The 24,038-nt window shown below is 35.2% G+C and overlaps 1 protein-coding gene and 1 long non-coding RNA gene across 9 annotated transcripts in view; one reads left to right on the forward strand and one right to left on the reverse strand.

The window, feature by feature from the left end:
• grm8a (glutamate receptor, metabotropic 8a) overlaps window positions 1-17,383 on the forward strand; it is a 140,122-nt gene extending 122,739 nt beyond the window's left edge. Inside the window, exons 11-14 of one of the 2 annotated variants that reach the window (XM_077594351.1) lie at window positions 617-983; window positions 7,996-8,136; window positions 8,202-8,311; window positions 16,701-17,383. In XM_077594351.1, coding sequence (XP_077450477.1) covers window positions 617-983; window positions 7,996-8,136; window positions 8,202-8,311; window positions 16,701-16,713 — 631 coding nt within the window. In that variant the 3' untranslated portion in view covers window positions 16,714-17,383. The remainder of the gene's footprint in view (window positions 1-616; window positions 984-7,995; window positions 8,137-8,201; window positions 8,312-16,700) is intronic. The other variant, XM_077594350.1, reaches the window with a different exon arrangement.
• The window catches only part of LOC144069193 (uncharacterized), a 128,594-nt gene continuing 111,378 nt past the window's right edge, over window positions 6,823-24,038 (reverse strand). For 5 of the 7 annotated variants that reach the window (XR_013298408.1, XR_013298409.1, XR_013298405.1 and 2 more), the window contains 5 exons: window positions 18,751-18,841; window positions 17,227-17,302; window positions 16,458-16,948; window positions 15,676-15,720; window positions 6,823-7,194 (listed from right to left, as the gene is read on the reverse strand). This is a non-coding gene — a long non-coding RNA (uncharacterized LOC144069193). Of the gene's footprint in view, window positions 7,195-7,552; window positions 8,235-15,675; window positions 15,721-16,457; window positions 16,949-17,226; window positions 17,303-18,750; window positions 18,842-24,038 lie in introns of those variants that run through there. The other 2 variants (XR_013298406.1, XR_013298410.1) reach the window with 2 other exon arrangements.

A 24,038-nucleotide genomic window follows, 5' to 3' on the forward strand; every position in this document is an offset into this window, starting at 1 on the left:
CTTCGTTTTCCGGGTTAGCGGTTTGCCACGCCGCCACCCACACGTAAATAATCACTAAATAATAATAACTAAATAATCACTAAATAGTAATATATAAATAAATGGTCAACATAGTAATAAGTAGTATAAGTAGTAGTATTAAGTCTTGATTAGGTCCTAGGTGCAAAACTCTATTTATTCACTCTAAGTTTATTTATACATAACACTTCATAATATACCATTTGTTTGCAAAATGCAAATTTTGGTGCTGCACAACTGGAAAAAACGGATTTGTGTTTAGCTTTTTTCCCCTTGGTTGAAATCCCCCATTTAGATGGTAAATCTTGAAATCTCATTATACTACAATTCAGTTATTATTGTGTGGCAGCTCTATTCAAAATGTTTGGCTAAAGTACTTTTCCCCCTTCTATTGAATCCATTTCCTGGGTGTCAGAACCTGACTCGGTATCGTCAGATTCTCCAAATTAGGCAACTCGGAGTCATTAGCAAAAATATGTGATTATTATGATTTATTTTTACATCAGGTAGAGCTAATTGCTTCCAAAGCAAGTCATCCATTGTCCTTTATGAGTCAAGTCAAATATCTCAAGAGCCTTTTCTCTCGTTCTTCTCCCAGGTTTATCTCTCCCGCATCCCAGCTGGTCATCACCTTCTCCCTCATCTCAGTCCAGCTGATGGGCGTGTTCGTGTGGTTCGCCGTGGACCCGCCGCACACGGTGGTGGACTACGGCGAGCAGCGAACCCAAGACCCCAGGACGGCGCGTGGGGTCCTCAAGTGCGACATCTCGGACCTGTCGCTGATCTGCTCCTTGGGTTATTCCATCCTGCTGATGGTGACGTGCACGGTGTACGCCATCAAGACACGCGGCGTGCCCGAGACCTTCAACGAAGCCAAACCCATCGGCTTCACCATGTACACCACCTGTATTATCTGGCTGGCCTTCATCCCAATCTTTTTTGGCACTTCGCAGTCGGCAGAGAGGGTAAGTGGCACTTGAAATCTACTCCAGTCGTTCAAAAATTGCAAAATGAACTACCGTATTTTCACGACTATACAGCGCATCGTATTTTTAGCCGCAGTGTCAGTAACGAGTGCTATTTCTGTATTTTAAACACACAAAGGACGCACCGTTTTTATAGACGCAGCCAGGCATGGCAAAACATACACCAGCTTAAACATACACACTACACCCACATGCTGATTGCTGATTTTCCCCCTTTTAAATCAATAATTGTAATTTTTTTAATCCATTTTTTTCTGTGTTTTTAGTTCAAAAATAATTTTGTAAAATTTAAAAATATTTTTAAAAAAGCTCAAATAAACATTGTTTTAGATCTTTTAAAAACTGAATATTCAGGGCTTTTAAGCCAGTTCTTTTAATCCATTTATAAAAAAACTAAATATTATATCTAATATATATATATATATCATTACGTTACTTACATGACATGAACCGGAAGTTGTTTGGGGTTTGTAAACATCAACTTTTGGAATTTTGGAATAGTTTTGGGGGTTTATAGGATCCCTGTTGATAAAACTTTGATGAGAAGGACTTTTTATTGTTAATATAGGCGATATAGTTTTAAATGAGAAGATTTGCAGCCTTGATATTTTTTTCAATGCAAAAAAAGTATACCGTCGCTCAAAAAGGTTGCAAAATACTGGCTTAGTGGGCACATTGCGTTTAGGGCCTTCCCCACTGTGTGTTTTACAACATTATTACATTTTTGGAATTGCCCACTTTACAGTTATGGATTTTCACTCATCGCAGTGGCGGAACGGATGCGTTCTCTCCCTCACTGAAGCCTTTTTTTTGCGGATCAAATGTGTTTGTAAAATAGATGCTTGGGAATAGAGTCGGAGGGCTAATTTCACTGGTCATGCCAACTGCATCTCACGTGGGCCAGAACAGTTGATTTTTGGCTCAAAATAAAAGATAACTTCATGTCTGCCATTGATTGGAGCTTTATCCTTATCAATCGCAAGCATTGAGTTAATTATGCGTCATTTCAGGGTATTTACGGGTCACAGTTTTGGCCATTTTTAGGTGAATTCCTGTTGTTTTGAGAGCATTTTAAGGTTCTTAGTTAACTAATTTGTCTGTTCAAATGCCTTTAGACACGCGCCGTCTCTCCATTTGACGTCGAATTTTGTGTATTTTGAAAATAGATCCAAATCCCGACGAGGTTCATCGTACATGGAAGTGCACATGTTTAAAATGTCAACATTCTGCCCCATTTTGTCTAGCCGATCTCTCCCAAAAATCAGTACAGTGCCTCCGAGTCCACCGAAGCGTCACGACTTGTCTCCCAATCGCCGGAGGGGAAAATGTTTCTCTACTTTGTTGTGTCACTCATGCCTTTATTGTTTTGTGTTTTTCATTATTCCTGCTTTTTTCCCCATTTTTCTGAGGAAACAGTGTTGTCATAGCACTCATATGGGATATTGCGCTCATTTTTAGAAGCCCTCCTTTACTGTATCGAAGTTCTTTTTCTTTCTTAATGCTACTTTATTGGAGCAAATGTTTTCAGATTTAGTTCTATTTTAGAATACGAAGGAGGGGGGCTTACACCAAGGACATTGAAAATTGTGGCAAAATCATTTTGTATCCACGTCAAAAACTATACTCAATTCAATTGGAAAGTTATGCCCTGGTGGGCTCCAGTGGCGGTCCGTGCATTTTCTCGTTGCGCCTTCAAAGGGTAAAATCCACTTCCTAGCAGCATTTAATGATTAAATACAAATACTGGAGCTTTTCAGAAATTACAACCGGGCCGGGGGGTGATTTTCCCGGGAAAAGACAGCGATGGACGTCCATGGCGAAACGGCAAAAAATGCACTAAAATGGGGTAAAATCCACTTCCTAGCAGCATTTAGTGATTAAATACAAACACTGGAACTTTTCAGATATCAGAACCGGGCCCACGATTGAAATATTATTTTGGAATATAGCCATATTTTACTTACCAAAAATCCTTTTTAACTGTACACAATATCCATCCTCCTTTCTTTCTTCCTTCTTTTCTATCGCCATCGAAGCTAATGCTGAAAGTCGAGCCAGTCCTTTCGTATTTCTGGCATAGTCCGTCTTGAAAATGGCTTTAAATCAACTCAACAATATATTTGCTTGTGCAGCTTGCTCCAAATACAGTTTGGTAGCTCTGGCTAATCATTAGCCAATCATAGTTGGTGAAAGCGATGACATATCCCTCCGCCTGCGAGAAGGCAATGACGTATCCCTACGCCTGTATTTGAATTTAATCATTAAATGCTGCTAGGAAGTGGATTTTACCCGTTGAAGGCGCTACGAGAAAATGCACGGACCGCCACTGCAACTGCGTTGAAACAAAAGTAAACAAGTAGTGAAGTACTGCTATCGCAGCTCAAATGGATTGGACGTCGGTGGCCGTTAATGGCATTAAAACGCGCTCATTCGTGAACTTCCAGTGTAGAAACTACGCTCCTAAAGTGAAAAAAGCCATATTTATTCAGAGCAAACCACATTTCATTCCTCGACTTTTAACCCCCTCATTTCTAATGAGCGTTTGAGAATTTCGCCTCGTCGCTTTGTGCAACAAGGCTGGCTGGTAATTACTGCCAAGTCATTTGCATTTTATTTTGCAACTAATGAAAGCAGGGAGGAACAGAAGCGTGATGAGAAAGACAAGAAAAATATATAGACCTAAGGAGGTGTTCTTTACAAGCGACATCTCACTATAGCTTAGAAGCCCTTTGCAAAAATCCAATGTTTCTTTGCAACGCCTTTCCCTCTATCCTTTCACATCCCATTCAACAACCCTGTGTTTCTCATCTCTCCCTCCTTTTCTCTCTCTTTTTCTTTCTCTCGTACCTGCCGTGACTCAGAGCTGCGTTGAGCATTCCGACATAGTCCGAACAAGTGCCGCCTGGAGGGATGAGAGCAGCAAGAAGAGCCGTAGTGTCGTAATAGCAAAATGGGATGGGAGGTTTGAGGCCAGGCGAGCCCCGGGCGTTTGAAGAGACTCGACAAATTGCACAGGAGAGAAGAGGTGAAGTGGGGAGCATGAGTGAAGATGACCTTTTTCTCTCTCTCTCTCTTAAAGCCATGGCTAGTGTAGTTCATGCGGACATGTGTAATCCATACCTGTCAACCTCAGCCAATTGCTCCCCTTATTAAAGTTAGCATTCCCGTTAAGTCATAATAAACCATACAAATGCATATTTACTCGCACAGAGCGCACTTAAAAGTCTCCTATTGAACGGGGTGCCCAATCAGTATGCACTAAATTCAGTGGCAGTCCGTGCATTTTCTCGTAGCACCATCTAAAACAATATTTATTTATCTTTTTTTTAAATATATTTTTAGATTTTACAAAATGATTTTTGAACTAAAAACACAGAAAAAATGGATTAAAATAATTTGAATTATTGATTAAAAGGGGGAAAATCAGTAAATATAATATACATCTATAATCTTCATTTTAATTTGATCGTAAAACAGAAAGTCGGGACTCATGATTGACTTTCCCGGGCCACACAAGATGATGCGGCGGGCCAGATTTGGCCCGCAGGCCGCCACTTTGACACCTGTGGCTTATAGCAAAAGCAGGCCCTGCATAGACTTGGATATAGCGATATGAGCTGCTATCTTAACTGCCTTGTGTTTGCTTGATAGCTAATTTAATTGGATGCTCTCCTCATTTGCACCTCAAAGCATTTGCTAATCTCTTCAACTATATCTGTGCATAACTCTCATTTTTTACTTCTACTTAGAAGTAGCCTTTGCATTGCCGCCTGGCGCACTCGCGCACACTAGCCAATGTGCATAAAGATGGGGGTCTCTAAGTAGCCTTTTGTAGAAGATAATGAAGTCGATGTGGACGGCGGCGGTCAGGCTGAGTCCCAATTAAGCTGTCCTGACATAATGTTGAGTTATTACGCCTGTGTGTCAAAGCTTCTTTTTCTTTTTTAATATCATCACGCCGTGCTAGGGGGAGAAAATCAACTCAAATGGCTGAAGGGGGATCATTTACTTCTTAGATCTAATCATTTTTTCTGCCATCGATGGTGACAGACGTCCAATCGGCAATCCCTCCCAGGATAGGACGTCTACAACCGTCAATGGTGGTCAGATGATAGCTTCTTTGCGTTCAATTGGCTACAAAATGGTTTTGATTAGGGCTCATTCACTCAAATGAATTCAAGCCAAATCTCCCTTCAGGTGATTGAAAATGACGAATGGTCCTTTGGGTTATCGAACGGATACTCGATGCGCATTAAAGCCACAATGGGTTTGAAAATGGCCGTAAACCCATTGAAGTTCAGCGTAGAACTAATTGATGCAAAACTGTGTATGTGTGTGTGTTTGCTTGACGCAAGATTTTCTTCTTTACCTCGATTTTCCGATGTTTTTTTTTTCGGTTGACAGGTGTGGGAAGCTGTTGCATCACGGCTTTGTCTTTTCCTCCTGGAATTTGTTCAGCCAGTGAGTTTTAGCAGCCTCTCATCAGTGAGCCTCTGGCAGAATGTAATGTGTGAGGGCGGAGTGTGATGACAGCTTTAATAGGATCTTGCGTAGTCACGTTGGCATGTTTGAATGGCTTCCTCAAATGATTCCATGCTTCATGTTCGGGAAGGGAAGCCTCACTAGGGTCGTGGGGGGGTGCTGGAGCCTATCCCAGCTGAATCGGTGGCCAGCCAATCGCAGGGCAGAAGGAGACAAAGGACAACCAATCATAGCCGTGGGCAATGTAGAGCAGTTTTTAGAGCTGCGGCACACTTTGTGCATTGAAAAAATGTCATGGCACACCATTGGCTGAAAATCTTCTAATTTTAAACTATATTGCTTATAGTATTAACAATATTCATCAAATTTTTATCAACAGCAATCATGTAAACCCTTAAAAACGATTCCAAAAATGTTTACACCGACCTAACGTCACCATAAGTTGATGTTTACGGACCCTGAACAACTTCCGGTTCATGTAATGTAACGTTTTTAATCTCCTTATTTAATGGTTTTTACTCCCAATATTTCTTAAATCTCCTAATATGGCATCAAAAGCAATGTTGTGCTCACACAGACGTTACTTTGCCAAAAGTTGATGGCCTTGAAACCAAACAACTTCTATTTCACGTCACATAAGCAACACATTACATTTAAATTTCAACATTTTATGAATTGAATCTTGTAATAGTACAATGTATAATGTCATGTTCATCTTATTTCAATGTTAATCTCATTGTAGTTTGATTTTAATCTCGTAACATTAAGATTTTTCTCTCGGAATAGTACAATTTATGAATCCTTGTAAATTCTTACGGGACATCTTGACCATCTGTGGTTGGGAAACACTGATTTCGAGTGTTCGACCAGCCTACCCCGCACATTTTTGGGATGTGAGGCCAACGCACTAACCGCTTAGATGACTACAATCTGAGACCTGTTTATTGCGAGGTTTGATGTCACCTTCACAACATCGCACGGGAATTAGCTTTGCTCTGAATCATCTGTGTAATATGCGGCGCAAATTTGTCACCATGGCAACGTCCATTCTTTAAGGTAGGAGTAAGGATTAAGTCAAACGGGGGCTTTTCTATAGAGCTTATCCTGTTCAGGGTCGCGGGTATGTAATGGAATATAGTACTCCCCCCACAAAAAAGCATTATAATGGATATCTAAATCCCTTTTCCTCTTTTTTTGCCATTTGCTTTTTTGCCTATGGACCTCTCGTCATTGTGTCCATTGAATTAGCGGCGCAGCTATCGTTTTCTGTCATGATTGCGTTGAGCGTTGTAATAAAGTCCGCTCGCAGCGCAAATTAAAAAATAACAAGGTTAAATCATCCTGAGCACGTTTTTTTTTATAATGCTTGACACAAAAGACGTTGACACCTCTCAGAATGGCAATTAAAGCACTCCCGTGTAATCAAGTCGGCGTGGCAATTTGACACCGCTGATATCAGCCAACGAGCTGAGAGCTTGACAAGAATACAATGGCGGTGTCTGTCAATCTGCAGGTGGAACCATTTGTTGAAACCTTGAGGGAGAAACTCGCTAATTGTCTACTTCTCAATGTTGCAGGCACTTTTCCTTCCCTCTGGCCTGATGTCTGCAGCTTTGTGGAGAGGTGGCTGATATCAGAAAGGGCTCGTAGTTGACCGCGATAGGGAATTGTCCTCCCTCTCCATCTTTCGTCCATTCTTTGCCGCATTCTTTGACATAAAAAAGAAAATGCCTGAAGTAGTGGTGGATGATGGCTTAAAATAGCCTTTGCTTTTCTCACTTTGTGATTGGATTATAGTCAAAGCAGTTAAGGTTGATTGATAGGTTTATTAATAGGTATACTTTAATAAAGGGAGAGACATCGGAGACATAATCCAGCGTTAAACTTGCAAGTGAGAATCGATCCTGGCTCGTCCTCGCCACCGGAGCATTCTGAAGGCATCCTAGTCTGTCCATTTAGTCGCACATAATCAAAACACTTAAGGTTATCTTATTCAAACAATTGCATAAACTAACCGAATAACACCTCTCTAAGGTCAAAAAAACAACTGCAACAACAATTGCCTATCAGGTCGGAAACCAAAAACAACTGCGTAAGAATTTGCACAAGTAAGCATAACAATTTCCATAAAAGGTGAAACGAGCGACACTATTTCAAAAACAATATGCGAGTATTTTCGGAAGTTGATTTGATTATCGCCATCTGCCGGAATCCAAGTCAAAGCAATTTAAGAGTCCTTCACAGATCTTCATTGCGAACTCAGATCAACAGTCCTCGGGCCGGGACTGGGTGATCAGGTCAATAGTCCTCCAAACAATTAAATGTCCTTGTTATACTGAGCTTTCGTCTGCTTATAATGATTAATGTATCACATATACATATAATGATTAATATTCCACACATACATATAATGATTAATATGCACATATATAATAATAACCCAGAATAACCCCAACATTGATGATCTGGCGAGGGCCTCGCTCATTTGCACTTTGTTTTCTGGTCCTAGATGTACATCCAAACCACCACCTTGACCATCTCGCTCAGTCTTTCGGCCTCCGTCTCCCTGGGGATGCTCTACATGCCCAAAGTCTACGTCATCCTGTTCCACCCTGAGCAGAACGTGCCCAAACGGAAGCGCAGCTTCAAGGTAAAATCAATTCCAGCCGTTCCAATGTTGCCGTTTCTAAACAAGATGGCGATGCCACCACGCAGGCCATCGTGACCGCTGCCGCCATGTCCGGGAAACTGGCGCAGAAGGGAAGCGACCGACCCAACGGTGAAGTCAAGACAGAGTTGTGTGAGAGCATGGAGACCAACAGTGAGTAAGAGACTTTTATTGCTTTTTATTCATATAGTTAAATACAGTGGTGCCTACGATCAGCTCTACCTACGACATGCTTGAGGTACGATGAAAATTTCGATCGAATAATTCGCCCTAGACTGCCGACTAAAAAAACGACATAGTATAGTATGGCTTTTTCCCCATAAAAAAACGACATAGTATAGCATGGCTTTTTTTCTTGAAAAACGACATAGTATAGTATGGCTTTTCCCCCTAAAAAACGACATAGTATAGTATGGCTTTTTTCCTTTAAAAAACGACATAGTATAGTATGGCTTTTTTCCTTTAAAAAACGACATAGTATAGTATGGCTTTTTTTCTTAAAAAACGACATAGTATAGTAAGGCTTTTTTCCTTAAAAAACGACATAGTGTAGTATGGCTTTTCCCCCCTAAAAACGACATAGTATAGCATGGCTTTTTTTCTTAAAAAACGACATAGTATAGTAAGGCTTTTTTTCGTAAAAAAACGACATAGTATAGTAAGGCTTTTCATCTTAAAAAAATGACATTGTATAGTAAGGCTTTTTTTCGTAAAAAAACGACATAGTATAGTAAGGCTTTTTGTCTTAAAAAATGACATAGTATAGTAAGGCTTTTTTTCATAAAAAAACGACATAGTATAGTAAGGCTTTTTTTTCTTAAAAAAACGACATAGTATAGTAAGGCTTTTTGTCTTAAAAACGACATAGTATAGTAAGGCTTTTTTTCGTAAAAAAACGACATAGTATAGTAAGGCTTTTTTTTCGTAAAAAAACGACATAGTATAGTAAGGCTTTTTGTCTTAAAAAACGACATAGTATAGTAAGGCTTTTCATCTTAAAAAATGACATAGTATAGTAAGGCTTTTTATCTTTAAAAAACGACATAGTATAGTATGGCTTTTTTCTTAAAAAAACGACATAGTATAGTATGGCTTTTATCTTAAAAAACGACATAGTATAGTATGGCTTTTTTTCTTAGAAAACGACATAGTATAGTAAGGCTTTTTATCTTAAAAAACGACATAGTATAGTAAGGCTTTTTATCTTAAAAAACGACATAGTATAGTATGGCTTTTTTTCTTAAAAAAGGACATAGTATGGCTTTTTTTTGTAAAAAACGACATAGTATAGTAAGGCTTTTTTATCTTAAAAAACGACATAGTATAGTATGGCTTTTTTTCTTAAAAAACGACATAGTATAGTAAGGCTTTTCATCTTTAAAAAATGACATAGTATAGTAAGGCTTTTTTTCATAAAAAAACGACATAGTATAGTAAGGCTTTTTGTCTTAAAAAACGACATAGTATAGTAAGGCTTTTTGTCTTAAAAAATGACATAGTATAGTAAGGCTTTTTGTCTTAAAAAACGACATAGTATAGTAAGGCTTTTCATCTTAAAAAACGACATAGTATAGTAAGGCTTTTTATCTTTAAAAAACGACATAGTATAGTATGGCTTTTTTCCTTTAAAAAACGACATAGTATAGTAAGGCTTTTTTTCCTAAAAAACGACATAGTATAGTAAGGCTTTTTTTCCTAAAAAACGACATAGTATAGCATGGCTTTTTTTCTTGAAAAACGACATAGTATAGTAAGGCTTTTTTCCTTAAAAAAAACGACATAGTATAGTATGGCTTTTCCCCCCTAAAAACGACATAGTATAGCATGGCTTTTTTTCATGAAAAACGACATAGTCGAGGAAGGCTTTTTCCCTAAAAAACGACATAGTATAGTATGGCTTTCCCCCCTAAAAAACGACATAGTATAGTATGGCTTTTTTCCTTTAAAAAACGACATAGTATAGTAAGGCTTTTTTTCCTAAAAAACGACATAGTATAGTAAGGCTTTTTTTTCCTAAAAAACGACATAGTATAGCATGGCTTTTTTTCTTGAAAAATGACATAGTAGAGGAAGCCTTGTTTTTCTTAAAAAACGATATTGTATAGTAAGGCTTCTTTTCTTAAAAAACGACATAGTATAGTAAGGCTTTTTTTCTTTAAAAAATGACAGCAAGTAAGGCTAAGAGAGTCGGAGAATAAATCTGACTTCTGATTCTTCACCTTCTAGTTGTTGCTGTGGTCCACTGGCAAAATCATTGGGTCAGAACATGAGGCGGGAATCAGGAGTGAGTTCAATTCCATTGGACTTAAACGCAATTTGCAGACATGTTCGTATGTACCGTTGTTCGTAAGTAGTGGATCGTCTGTATATAGTAAGTCTTTTTTCTTAAAAAAATCGACATAGTATAGTAAGGCTAAGAAAGTTGGAGAATAAATCTGACTTCTGATTCTTCTCCTAGTTATTGCTGTGGTCCAGTGGCAAAAATATTGGTTCAGAACTTGAGGTGGGAATCAGGAGTGAGTTCAATTCCACTCTTTGCAATTAACAAATTGTTTATTGAGGTAATGAAAAGGATAAATATAACTTCCAATCACTTCATTTCAGAAGTCACTGTGGTCCAGTTGCAAAGACAAACGGTCAGAACTTCTGGTGGACTCAAGTTCAAATCAGGAGTGAGTTCAATTCCACTCTTTGCAATTCTCAAATTGTTTATTGAGGTAATGAAAAGGATAGATATAACTTCCAATCACATCATTTCAGAAGTCACTGTGGTCCAGTGGCAAAGACAATGGGTCAGAACTTCAGGTGGACTCAAGTTCAAATCAGGAGTGGGTTCAATTCCACTCTTTGCAATTCTCAAATTGTTTATTGAGGTAATGAAAAGGATAGATATAACTTCCAATCACATCATTTCCGAAGTCACTGTGGTCCAGTGGCAAAGACAATGGGTCAGAACTTCAGGTGGACTGAAGTTCAAATCAGGAGTGGGTTCAATTCCACTCTTTGCAATTCTCAAATTGTTTATTGAGGTAATGAAAAGGATAGATATAACTTCCAATCACATCATTTCAGAAGTCACTGTGGTCCAGTGGCAAAGACAATGGGTCAGAACTTCAGGTGGACTCAAGTTCAAATCAGGAGTGGGTTCAATTCCACTCTTTGCAATTCTCAAATTGTTTATTTAGGTAATGAAAAGGATAAATATAACTTCCAATCATGTATAGGCGGGCCGCCTCGTGGTGCAGTGGGTAAGTCACCTGCCTGCGACGTGGGTGTCGAGGGTTCACGTCCCGGTGTCGACGACTGTATGGTGTCGGCAGTCGGCCGAAGGCCGACTGTCGAACGCCACCAGGAACCCCCCCTCCCAACTGTCTTCCGGTCAGCCGAAGGCTGACCGGAAATATTGTTTTGCTGAAAAAAATGACTAAGTCTTTATTTGAATGAAAAAAGGATTACCCATTTACTGAACTACTAGTGTAGTGATTAGTCAAACGAGAGCGGGATTCGAACCCCATCTCCCACATGGCAGTCAAATCCACTAACTTGAGGTCTGTCTGACCCATTGTCTTTGCCACTGGACCACAGTGACTTCTGAAATGAGATGATTGGAAGTTATATTTATCATTTTCATCACCTCAATAAACAATTTGAGATTTGCAAAGAGTGGACTTGAACTCACTCCAGATTTGAACTTGTGTCCAACTTCAATTTCAACCCATTGTTCTTGCCACTGGACCACAGTGTCTTCTGAAATGATGTGATTGGAAGTTATATTTATCCTTTTAATTACCTCAATAAACAATTTGAGAATTGCAAAGAGTGGAATCAAACTTACTTCTGATTTGAACTTGAGTCCACCTGAAGTTCTGACCCATTGTCTTTGCCACTGCACCACTGTAAAGTTGGAAGTTGTATTTATCCTTTTCATTACCTCAATAAACAATTTGAGAATTGCAACGAGTGGAATTGAACTCACTCCTGATTCCCGCCTCATGTTCTGACCCAATGATTTTGCCAGTGGACCACAGCAACAACTACCTAGAAGGTGGAGAATCAGAAGTCAGATTTATTCTCCGACTCTCTTAGCCTTACTTGCTGTCATTTTTTTAAAGAAAAAAAGCCTTACTATACAATGTCGTTTTTCAAGAAAAAAAGCCATGCTATACTATGTCGTTTTTTAGGAAAAAAAGCCTTACTATACTATGTCGTTTTTTAAAGGAAAAAAGCCATACTATACTATGTCGTTTTTTAGGGGGGAAAGCCATACTATACTATGTCGTTTTTTAGGTAAAAAACCTTCCTCGGCTATGTCGTTTTTCAAGAAAAAAAGCCATACTATACTATGTCGTTTTTTAAGATAAAAAACCTTACTATACTATGTCGTTTGTTACGAAAAAAAGCCTTACTATACTATGTCGTTTTTTAAGAAAAAAAAGCCTTACTATACTATGTCGTTTTTTACAAAAAAAAGCCATAGTATGTCCTTTTTTAAGAAAAAAAGCCATACTATACTATGTCGTTTTTTAAGATAAAAAGCCTTACTATACTATGTCGTTTTCTAAGACAAAAAGCCATACTATACTATGTCGTTTTTTAAGATAAAAGCCATACTATACTATGTCGTTTTTTTAAAGATAAAAAGCCTTACTATACTATGTCGTTTTTTTACGAAAAAAAGCCTTACTATACTATGTCGTTTTTTAAGACAAAAAGCCTTACTATACTATGTCGTTTTTTTACGAAAAAAAGCCTTACTATACTATGTCATTTTTTTAAGATGAAAAGCCTTACTATACTATGTCGTTTTTTTACGAAAAAAAGCCTTACTATACTATGTCGTTTTTTAAGACAAAAAGCCTTACTATACTATGTCGTTTTTTTACGAAAAAAAGCCTTACTATACTATGTCGTTTTTTTACGAAAAAAAGCCTTACTATACTATGTCGTTTTTTAAGACAAAAAGCCTTACTATACTATGTCGTTTTTTAAGACAAAAAGCCTTACTATACTATGTCGTTTTTTTACGAAAAAAAAGCCTTACTATACTATGTCATTTTTTAAAATGAAAAGCCTTACTATACTGTCGTTTTTTTACGAAAAAAAGCCTTACTATACTATGTCATTTTTAAGACAAAAAGCCTTACTATACTATGTCGTTTTTTAAGACAAAAAGCCTTACTATACTATGTCGTTTTTTTACGAAAAAAAGCCTTACTATACTATGTCATTTTTTTAAGATGAAATGCCTTACTATACTATGTCGTTTTTTTACGAAAAAAAACCTTACTATACTATGTCGTTTTTTAAGACAAAAAGCCTTACTATACTATGTCGTTTTTTAAGACAAAAAGCCTTACTATACTATGTCGTTTTTTTACGAAAAAAAAGCCTTACTATACTATGTCATTTTTTAAGATGAAAAGCCTTACTATACTATGTCGTTTTTTTACGAAAAAAAGCCTTACTATACTATGTCATTTTTAAGACAAAAAGCCTTACTATACTATGTCGTTTTTTAAGACAAAAAGCCTTATGTCGTTTTTTTACGAAAAAAAGCCTTACTATACTATGTCATTTTTTTAAGATGAAAAGCCTTACTATACTATGTCGTTTTTTTACGAAAAAAAGCCTTACTATACTATGTCGTTTTTTTACAAAAAAAAGCCTTACTATACTATGTCGTTTTTTAAGACAAAAAGCCTTACTATACTATGTCGTTTTTTTACGAAAAAAAGCCTTACTATACTATGTCATTTTTTTAAGATGAAAAGCCTTACTATACTATGTCGTTTTTTTACGAAAAAAAGCCTTACTATACTATGTCGTTTTTTAAGACAAAAAGCCTTACTATACTATGTCGTTTTTTAAGACAAAAAGCCTTACTATACTATGTCGTTTTTTTACGAAAAAAAGCCTTACTATACTATGTCGTTTTTTACAAAAAAAAGCCATAGTATGTCCTTTTTTAAGAAAAAAAGCCATACTATACTATGTCGTTTTTTAAGATAAAAAGCCTTACTATACTATGTCGTTTTCTAAGAAAAAAAGCCATACTATACTATGTCGTTTTTTAAGATAAAAGCCATACTATACTATGTCGTTTTTTAAGAGAAAAGCCATACTATACTATGTCATTTTTTTAAAGATAAAAAGCCTTACTATACTATGTCGTTTTTTAAGATGAAAAGCCTTACTATACTATGTCGTTTTTTAAGAAAAAAAGCCATACTATACTATGTCGTTTTTTAAGACAAAAAGCCTTACTATACTATGTCGTTTTTTTTACGAAAAAAAGCCTTACTATACTATGTCGTTTTTTTACGAAAAAAAGCCTTACTATACTATGTCGTTTTTTAAGACAAAAAGCCTTACTATACTATGTCGTTTTTTAAGACAAAAAGCCTTACTATACTATGTCGTTTTTTAAGACAAAAAGCCTTACTATACTATGTCGTTTTTTAAGACAAAAAGCCTTACTATACTATGTCGTTTTTTTACAAAAAAAAGCCTTACTATACTATGTCGTTTTTTAAGACAAAAAGCCTTACTATACTATGTCGTTTTTTAAGACAAAAAGCCTTACTATACTATGTCGTTTTTTTACGAAAAAAAAAAGCCTTACTATACTATGTCATTTTTTAAGATGAAAAGCCTTACTATACTATGTCGTTTTTTTACGAAAAAAAGCCTTACTATACTATGTCGTTTTTTAAGACAAAAAGCCTTACTATACTATGTCGTTTTTTAAGACAAAAAGCCTTACTATACTATGTCGTTTTTTTACGAAAAAAAAGCCTTACTATACTATGTCATTTTTTAAGATGAAAAGCCTTACTATACTATGTCGTTTTTTTACGAAAAAAAGCCTTACTATACTATGTCGTTTTTTTACGAAAAAAAGCCTTACTATACTATGTCGTTTTTTAAGACAAAAAGCCTTACTATACTATGTCGTTTTTTTACGAAAAAAAGCCTTACTATACTATGTCATTTTTTTAAGATGAAAAGCCTTACTATACTATGTCGTTTTTTTACGAAAAAAAGCCTTACTATACTATGTCGTTTTTTAAGACAAAAAGCCTTACTATACTATGTCGTTTTTTAAGACAAAAAGCCTTACTATACTATGTCATTTTTTAAGATGAAAAGCCTTACTATACTATGTCGTTTTTTTACGAAAAAAAGCCTTACTTTACTATACTATGTCGTTTTTTTACGAAAAAAAGCCTTACTATACAATATCGTTTTTCAAGAAAAAAAGCCATGCTATACTATGTCGTTTTTTAGGAAAAAAAGCCTTACTATACTATGTCGTTTTTTAAAGGAAAAAAGCCATACTATACTATGTCGTTTTTTAGGGGGAAAAGCCTTACTATACTATGTCGTTTTTTTACGAAAAAAAGTCTTACTATACTATGTCGTTTTTCAAGAAAAAAAGCCATGCTATACTATGTCGTTTTTTAGGGGGAAAAAGCCATACTATACACACTGTTTTCGGTGACTAATTTCCGGCATACTCACACACACAAAATGCCTTTTCTTTTGAAGAGAACGGCCTTTCTTAACCTGAAAAGAAAGAAATGCCAAACGTTACATGCAAAAACTTGAAACGTTTCTCCACAAGCTGTGAAAATTTCAGGTCGTTACCAAGAAAATTGTCCAAATGATTGGCCTACAAAATGGGGTCAAACATTTTGGAACACACTGTATGTTTCTATTTCTGAAATGAATGACAGAACTTTTCTGACAACATTCTAGTTTAACTAGATGTACCCATTTGAACAAAAATTTGGGGAAGGTGACTTGAGAATTTGAACCTACACCCTTCTCTGCCCTCACGCCATTTTTTTTTTTACAATATGCCACCAGGAGGTGCAACATAATTGTGCAAGCACCCACGTTAAGCTTTTGACCTGACAGTCCCTTCTGGCCCCAATAAAATTTTGACATGCCGTCCAGTCATCACGAGGTAAATAAATATTCATAATTTTATTGTCCATAACATGTAAAGCTATATATAAATGACTTCAACATTTTGAATATTTATTTACCACGCAGTGACCGGACTGAATTGTCAGAATTTCAGAATCCCTGAATGGACTTTTTGGTCAAACACCTAACGTGGGTGTTTCCACAATTGTGTTGCATCCGCTATTGGCATATAGTAAAAAAATAAATAAACACACACAAACACAAGTCTTCTCAGGCATTTTCAACTCGTACGCAGGCAGACTGGAGCAAAACAAACATGTTAAATCCCAAAGCCCAGGGAGAATATGCAAATTCAACACAGGTGAACCGACCTGGATTTGAACCCAGGACCCCAGAGCTGTGAGGCCGACACGCGAACCACTCATCCTCCGGGCTGGTGTGTGTGCCCATAGCGAGCAATGATGATGTTGCTCACACTGGTCCTCAGTGTGCTCAGGGAGGTTGTCTTTCTGCCCAGAAAAACAAAAAAAATTAGAGGGAACATTGCTCACGATGGCTCTCGACTTATCGCTTTAACCCGTATTTTGACGTCCGAATTGTGTCTTCTCGTGCAGTTTCATCCACTAAGACGACGTACGTCAGCTACAGCAACCACGCCATCTAAAAGGGAAGGCGGCAGACATGCGAGGACGAGCGTCTCGGGCCCAAAACAACAAACCATCACCCACCGGCTGTGCTGACGGAGAGCCGACCGGATTCAAGCATGAGACATTTTGTATCGTTTTGCATCAATTCACCGAGGGACGGCGGCGCGACGTACGCCTGCTTTCTTGCCGCCCATCGGTCCGACCGTCGCTCATAGCTGTTTAAATAGACGAAGAAAAATAAAAAAAGAACGTGAGGACAAATGTGACTTATTCCTGAGTGAACTTGCAAAAAGAGTTGAAAAGAGGGGTAAAAAAAAATACCCACAGAGAAATCATGTAGACATTGTATGCATAAGGGCCAGAAATAGAGATTTAACAGATGATATATGTATAAAAGGAAAAAAAAATTCTATGAGACTCAAAAACATGTTTGTTGTTCTTCTCTAATTGTGAGTATTTTGTGGTTGTGACAATTTTTTCATTCTTGTCTCACCGTTGTCGATGAATTGTCCCTGCATACTGAGATGAGTGTGTTTCCTCCCGCTGTCTTGGCTAATTGGGTTGTGAACCTGTAAACACAATGGGTGACGCATGCCGCTTTTTATACCAAAAGGAGATTTATTTATAATAAAGGAATGTTTTTGCAAATACTTGGGTGTGTGTGTGTGTGTGTGAATCTTTGCACGGAGACATTAATGTCAACGTATACGTTTTTCCCGTATTGATCATTTCAAATGATGTAGGCCAGGGGGTGTCAAACTAGGGTTGGTTCGCGAGCCGCGTTAACTCGATTTTATGTGGGCCGGACAATTTTAGATATAATATTTAGATTTTTTTTTTATAAATGGATTAAAAGAACTGAATATTTAGTTTTTTTATGGATCTAAAACTATGTTTATTTTAGCTTTTTATATATATTTTTAGATTTTACAAAATGATTTTTGAACTAAAAACACAGAAAAAATGGATAAAAACAATTACAATGATTGATTTAAAAGGGGGAAATCAGGAAATTTAATAAACAACTATACTCTTCATTTGAATTTGATCCTAAAACAGAACGTCGGCACTCATGATTTACTTTCCCGGGCCACACAAAATGATGCGGCGGGCCAGATTCGGCCCCCGGGCCGCCACTTTGACACCTGTGATGTATAGTAAGGGTGTCAGACTCGGGTTGGTTCGCGGGCCGCTTTAACGTCAACTTGATTTCACGTGGGCCGGACCATTTTAGATATAATATTAGATATAATATTTAGATTTTTTTTATATAAATGGATTAAAATCCCTGAATATTCAGTGTTTATAGATCTAAAACAATATTTATTTTAGCTTTTTTTAAATATATTTTTAGATTTTACTAAATGATTTTTGAACTAAAAACACAGAAAAAATGGATTAAAAAATGACAATTATTGATTTAAAAGGGGGAAAATCAGGAAATTTAATATACATCTATACTCTTCATTTGAATTTGATCCTAAAACAGAAAGTCAGCACTCATGATTTACTTTCCCGGGCCACACAAAATGATGCGGCGGCCCAGATTTGGCCCCCGGGCCGCCACTTTGGCACGTGTGATTTAGGCCGTATAACAACTTTCGTACGGGATTTTCCATAAGTACGTTTTTTTTTGTAAAATCGATCTGGTTTTACACATTCCGGCTCTAATCGGGATCGTCTCGGTCACGTTAAATGATGCTTTTCAGATGGTGGTCTCCCTTGACATTTTGTCAATGCAAATAGTGTACCGCAGCTCAAAAAAGGTTTGGGAAAAGACTGGTTTAGCGTACATTTGAGGAGGAGGCAGGATCAAAAAAGAAAAATTAATGAGTAAAAGCTGACGCGGGAGTTGGGCGCGCTTAAGGAACGCAAGAGTGATTTTTGAGGGGAAGAACAGCAAATAACAGCTACGCTCCCAACGCTGTGTTAACGGCACCACCCAGCCGAGACTTTATGCTAATTAGCTCGAACAGATGTCTGTGCCAGGGGATGCCGATACCTGAAATAGACTTACCAGCGATACGGATCCTCGCAGATGTTGCCGCGCTCGTCGCGGTCACAGCTGGTTGCTGACGACGAGAGTTGCCGGAGTCTCGGCGAAGACACTGCAAAAAACACACCAGGAGACAATTTAGATCAAAACTGTACAAAAATAAAAATATATACATTTTATAGTAAAGCTTTTTAGGGGAAAAAAGACCATGTATAGTAAGGTATTTTTTCTTTTAAAAAATGACCATGTATAGTAAGTTAATGACATAGTACAGTAAGGCTTTTTGTCTTAAAAAACGACATAGTATAGTGAGGCTTTTTTTTCGTAACAAACGACATAGTATAGTAAGGCTTTTTTTTCGTAAAAAATGACATAGGATAGTAAGGCTTTTTGTCTTAAAAAATGACATAGTATAGTAAGGCTTTTTGTCTTAAAAAAATGACATAGTATAGTAAGGCTTTTTTTCGTAAAAAAACGACAGTATAGTAAGGCTTTTTTTTCGTAACAAACGACATAGTATAGTAAGGTTTTTTTATCTTAAAAAACTACATAGTATAGTATGGCTTTTTTTCTTAAAAAACGACATAGTATAGTATGGCTTTTTTTCTTAAAAAACCACATAGTATAGTAAGGCTTTTCATCTTTAAAAAATGACATAGTATAGTAAGGCTTTTTTTCGTAAAAAAACGACATAGTATAGTAAGGCTTTTTGTCTTAAAAAAAGACATAGTATAGTAAGGCTTTTTTTCGTAAAAAAACGACATAGTATAGTAAGGCTTTTTTTCTTAAAAAACGACATAGTATAGTAAGGCTTTTTTTCTTAAAAAACGACATAGTATAGTAAGGCTTTTCATCTTTAAAAAATGACATAGTATAGTAAGGCTTTTTTTCGTAAAAAAACGACATAGTATAGCAAGGCTTTTTTTTCGTAAAAAAACGACATAGTATAGTAAGGCTTTTTGTCTTAAAAAATGACATAGGATAGTAAGGCTTTTTTTCGTAAAAAAACGACATAGTATAGTAAGGCTTTTTTTTCGTAAAAAAACGACATAGTATAGTAAGGCTTTTTGTCTTAAAAAACGACATAGTATAGTAAGGCTTTTTTTCGTAAAAAAACGACATAGTATAGTAAGGCTTTTCATCTTAAAAAACGACATAGTATAGTAAGGCTTTTTGTCTTAAAAAATGACATAGTATAGTAAGGTTTTTTGTCTTAAAAAACGACATAGTATAGTAAGGCTTTTTTTCGTAAAAAAACGACATAGTATAGTAAGGCTTTTTTTCGTAAAAAAAAACGACATAGTATAGTAAGGCTTTTTGTCTTAAAAAACGACATAGTATAGTATGGCTTTTTTTCTTAAAAAACGACATAGTATAGTAAGGCTTTTCATCTTAAAAAACGACATAGTATAGTAAGGCTTTTTATCTTTAAAAAACGACATAGTATAGTATGGCTTTTTTTCTTAAAAAAGGACATACTATGGCTTTTTTTGTAAAAAACGACATAGTATAGTAAGGCTTTTTTTTCTTAAAAAACGACATAGTATAGTAAGGCTTTTCATCTTAAAAAATGACATAGTATAGTAAGGCCTTTTTTTCGTAAAAAAACGACATAGTATAGTAAGGCTTTTTGTCTTAAAAAACGACATAGTATAGTAAGGCTTTTTGTCTTAAAAATGACATAGGATAGTAAGGCTTTTTTTCGTAAAAAAACGACATAGTATAGTAAGGCTTTTTTTTCGTAAAAAAACGACATAGTATAGTAAGGCTTTTCATCTTAAAAAACGACATAGTATAGTAAGGCTTTTTATCTTTAAAAAACGACATAGTATAGTATGGCTTTTTTTCTTAAAAAAGGACATACTATGGCTTTTTTTGTAAAAAACGACATAGTATAGTAAGGCTTTTTTTTCTTAAAAAACGACATAGTATAGTAAGGCTTTTCATCTTAAAAAATGACATAGTATAGTAAGGCCTTTTTTTCGTAAAAAAACGACATAGTATAGTAAGGCTTTTTGTCTTAAAAAACGACATAGTATAGTAAGGCTTTTTGTCTTAAAAATGACATAGGATAGTAAGGCTTTTTTTCGTAAAAAAAAAGACATAGTATAGTAAGGCTTTTTTTTCGTAAAAAAACGACATAGTATAGTAAGGCTTTTTGTCTTAAAAATGACATAGTATAGTAAGGCTTTTTGTCTTAAAAAACGACATAGTATAGTAAGGCTTTTTTTCGTAAAAAAACGACATAGTATAGTAAGGCTTTTTGTCTTAAAAAACGACATAGTATAGTAAGGCTTTTTGTCTTAAAAATGACATAGTATAGTATGGCTTTTTTCTTAAAAAACGACATAGTATAGTAAGGCTTTTCATCTTAAAAAACGACATAGTATAGTAAGGCTTTTTGTCTTAAAAATGACATAGTATAGTAAGGCTTTTTGTCTTAAAAAACGACATAGTATAGTAAGGCTTTTCATCTTAAAAAACGACATAGTATAGTAAGGCTTTTTGTCTTAAAAAAAGACATAGTATAGTAAGGTTTTTTGTCTTAAAAAACGACATAGTATAGTAAGGCTTTTTTTCGTAAAAAAACGACATAGTATAGTAAGGCTTTTTTTCGTAAAAAAACACGACATAGTATAGTAAGGCTTTTTGTCTTAAAAAACGACATAGTATAGTAAGGCTTTTCATCTTAAAAAACGACATAGTATAGTAAGGCTTTTTATCTTTAAAAAACGACATAGTATAGTATGGCTTTTTTCTTAAAAAACGACATAGTATAGTATGGCTTTTATCTTAAAAAACGACATAGTATAGTAAGGCTTTTTTTCGTAAAAAAACGACATAGTATAGTAAGGCTTTTTGTCTTAAAAAACGACATAGTATAGTAAGGCTTTTTGTCTTAAAAAACGACATAGTATAGTAAGGCTTTTCATCTTAAAAAAATGACATAGTATAGTAAGGCTTTTTTTCGTAAAAAAACGACATAGTATAGTAAGGCTTTTTGTCTTAAAAAACGACATAGTATAGTAAGGCTTTTTGTCTTAAAAATGACATAGTATAGTATGGCTTTTTTTCTTAAAAAACGACATAGTATAGTAAGGCTTTTCATCTTAAAAAACGACATAGTATAGTAAGGCTTTTTGTCTTAAAAATGACATAGTATAGTAAGGCTTTTTGTCTTAAAAAACGACATAGTATAGTAAGGCTTTTCATCTTAAAAAACGACATAGTATAGTAAGGCTTTTTGTCTTAAAAAAAGACATAGTATAGTAAGGTTTTTTGTCTTAAAAAACGACATAGTATAGTAAGGCTTTTTTTCGTAAAAAAACGACATAGTATAGTAAGGCTTTTTTTCGTAAAAAAACACGACATAGTATAGTAAGGCTTTTTGTCTTAAAAAACGACATAGTATAGTAAGGCTTTTCATCTTAAAAAACGACATAGTATAGTAAGGCTTTTTATCTTTAAAAAACGACATAGTATAGTATGGCTTTTTTCTTAAAAAACGACATAGTATAGTATGGCTTTTATCTTAAAAAACGACATAGTATAGTATGGCTTTTTTTCTTAGAAAACGACATAGTATAGTAAGGCTTTTTAGCTTAAAAAACGACATAGTATAGTAAGGCTTTTCATCTTAAAAAAATGACATAGTATAGTAAGGCTTTTTTTCGTAAAAAAACGACATAGTATAGTAAGGCTTTTTGTCTTAAAAAACGACATAGTATAGTAAGGCTTTTTGTCTTAAAAATGACATAGTATAGTATGGCTTTTTTTCTTAAAAAACGACATAGTATAGTAAGGCTTTTCATCTTAAAAAACAACATAGTATAGTAAGGCTTTTTGTCTTAAAAAATGACATAGTATAGTAAGGCTTTTTGTCTTAAAAAACGACATAGTATAGTAAGGCTTTTCATCTTAAAAAACGACATAGTATAGTAAGGCTTTTTGTCTTAAAAAAAGACATAGTATAGTAAGGTTTTTTGTCTTAAAAAACGACATAGTATAGTAAGGCTTTTTTTCGTAAAAAAACGACATAGTATAGTAAGGCTTTTTTTCGTTAAAAAAAACGACATAGTATAGTAAGGATTTTTGTCTTAAAAAACGACATAGTATAGTATGGCTTTTTTTCTTAAAAAACGACATAGTATAGTAAGGCTTTTCATCTTAAAAAACGACATAGTATAGTAAGGCTTTTTATCTTTAAAAAACGACATAGTATAGTATGGCTTTTTTCTTAAAAAACGACATAGTATAGTATGGCTTTTATCTTAAAAAACGACATAGTATAGTATGGCTTTTTTTCTTAGAAAACGACATAGTATAGTAAGGCTTTTTAGCTTAAAAAACGACATAGTATAGTAAGGCTTTTTATCTTAAAAAACGACATACTATAGTATGGCTTTTTTTCTTAAAAAAGGACATACTATGGCTTTTTTTGTAAAAAACGACATAGTATAGTAAGGCTTTTTTTTCTTAAAAAACGACATAGTATAGTAAGGCTTTTCATCTTAAAAAATGACATAGTATAGTAAGGCTTTTTTTTCGTAAAAAAACGACATAGTATAGTAAGGCTTTTTGTCTTAAAAAACGACATAGTATAGTAAGGCTTTTTGTCTTAAAAATGACATAGTATAGTAAGGCTTTTTTTCGTAAAAAAACGACATAGTATAGTAAGGCTTTTTTTCGTAAAAAAACGACATAGTATAGTAAGGCTTTTTGTTTTAAAAACGACATAGTATAGTAAGGCTTTTTGTCTTAAAAAACGACATAGTATAGTAAGGCTTTTCATCTTAAAAAACGACATAGTATAGTAAGGCTTTTTATCTTTAAAAAACGACATAGTATAGTATGGCTTTTTTCTTAAAAAACGACATAGTATAGTATGGCTTTTATCTTAAAAAACGACATAGTATAGTATGGCTTTTTTTCTTAGAAAACGACATAGTATAGTAAGGCTTTTTAGCTTAAAAAACGACATAGTATAGTAAGGCTTTTCATCTTAAAAAAATGACATAGTATAGTAAGGCTTTTTTTCGTAAAAAAACGACATAGTATAGTAAGGCTTTTTGTCTTAAAAAACGACATAGTATAGTAAGGCTTTTTGTCTTAAAAATGACATAGTATAGTATGGCTTTTTTTCTTAAAAAACGACATAGTATAGTAAGGCTTTTCATCTTAAAAAACGACATAGTATAGTAAGGCTTTTTGTCTTAAAAAATGACATAGTATAGTAAGGCTTTTTGTCTTAAAAAACGACATAGTATAGTAAGGCTTTTCATCTTAAAAAACGACATAGTATAGTAAGG

The sequence above is a fragment of the Stigmatopora argus genome, chromosome 23 (genome assembly GCF_051989625.1).
Source record: "Stigmatopora argus isolate UIUO_Sarg chromosome 23, RoL_Sarg_1.0, whole genome shotgun sequence".
In the NCBI taxonomy this organism is placed as follows: Eukaryota; Metazoa; Chordata; class Actinopteri; order Syngnathiformes; family Syngnathidae; genus Stigmatopora; species Stigmatopora argus.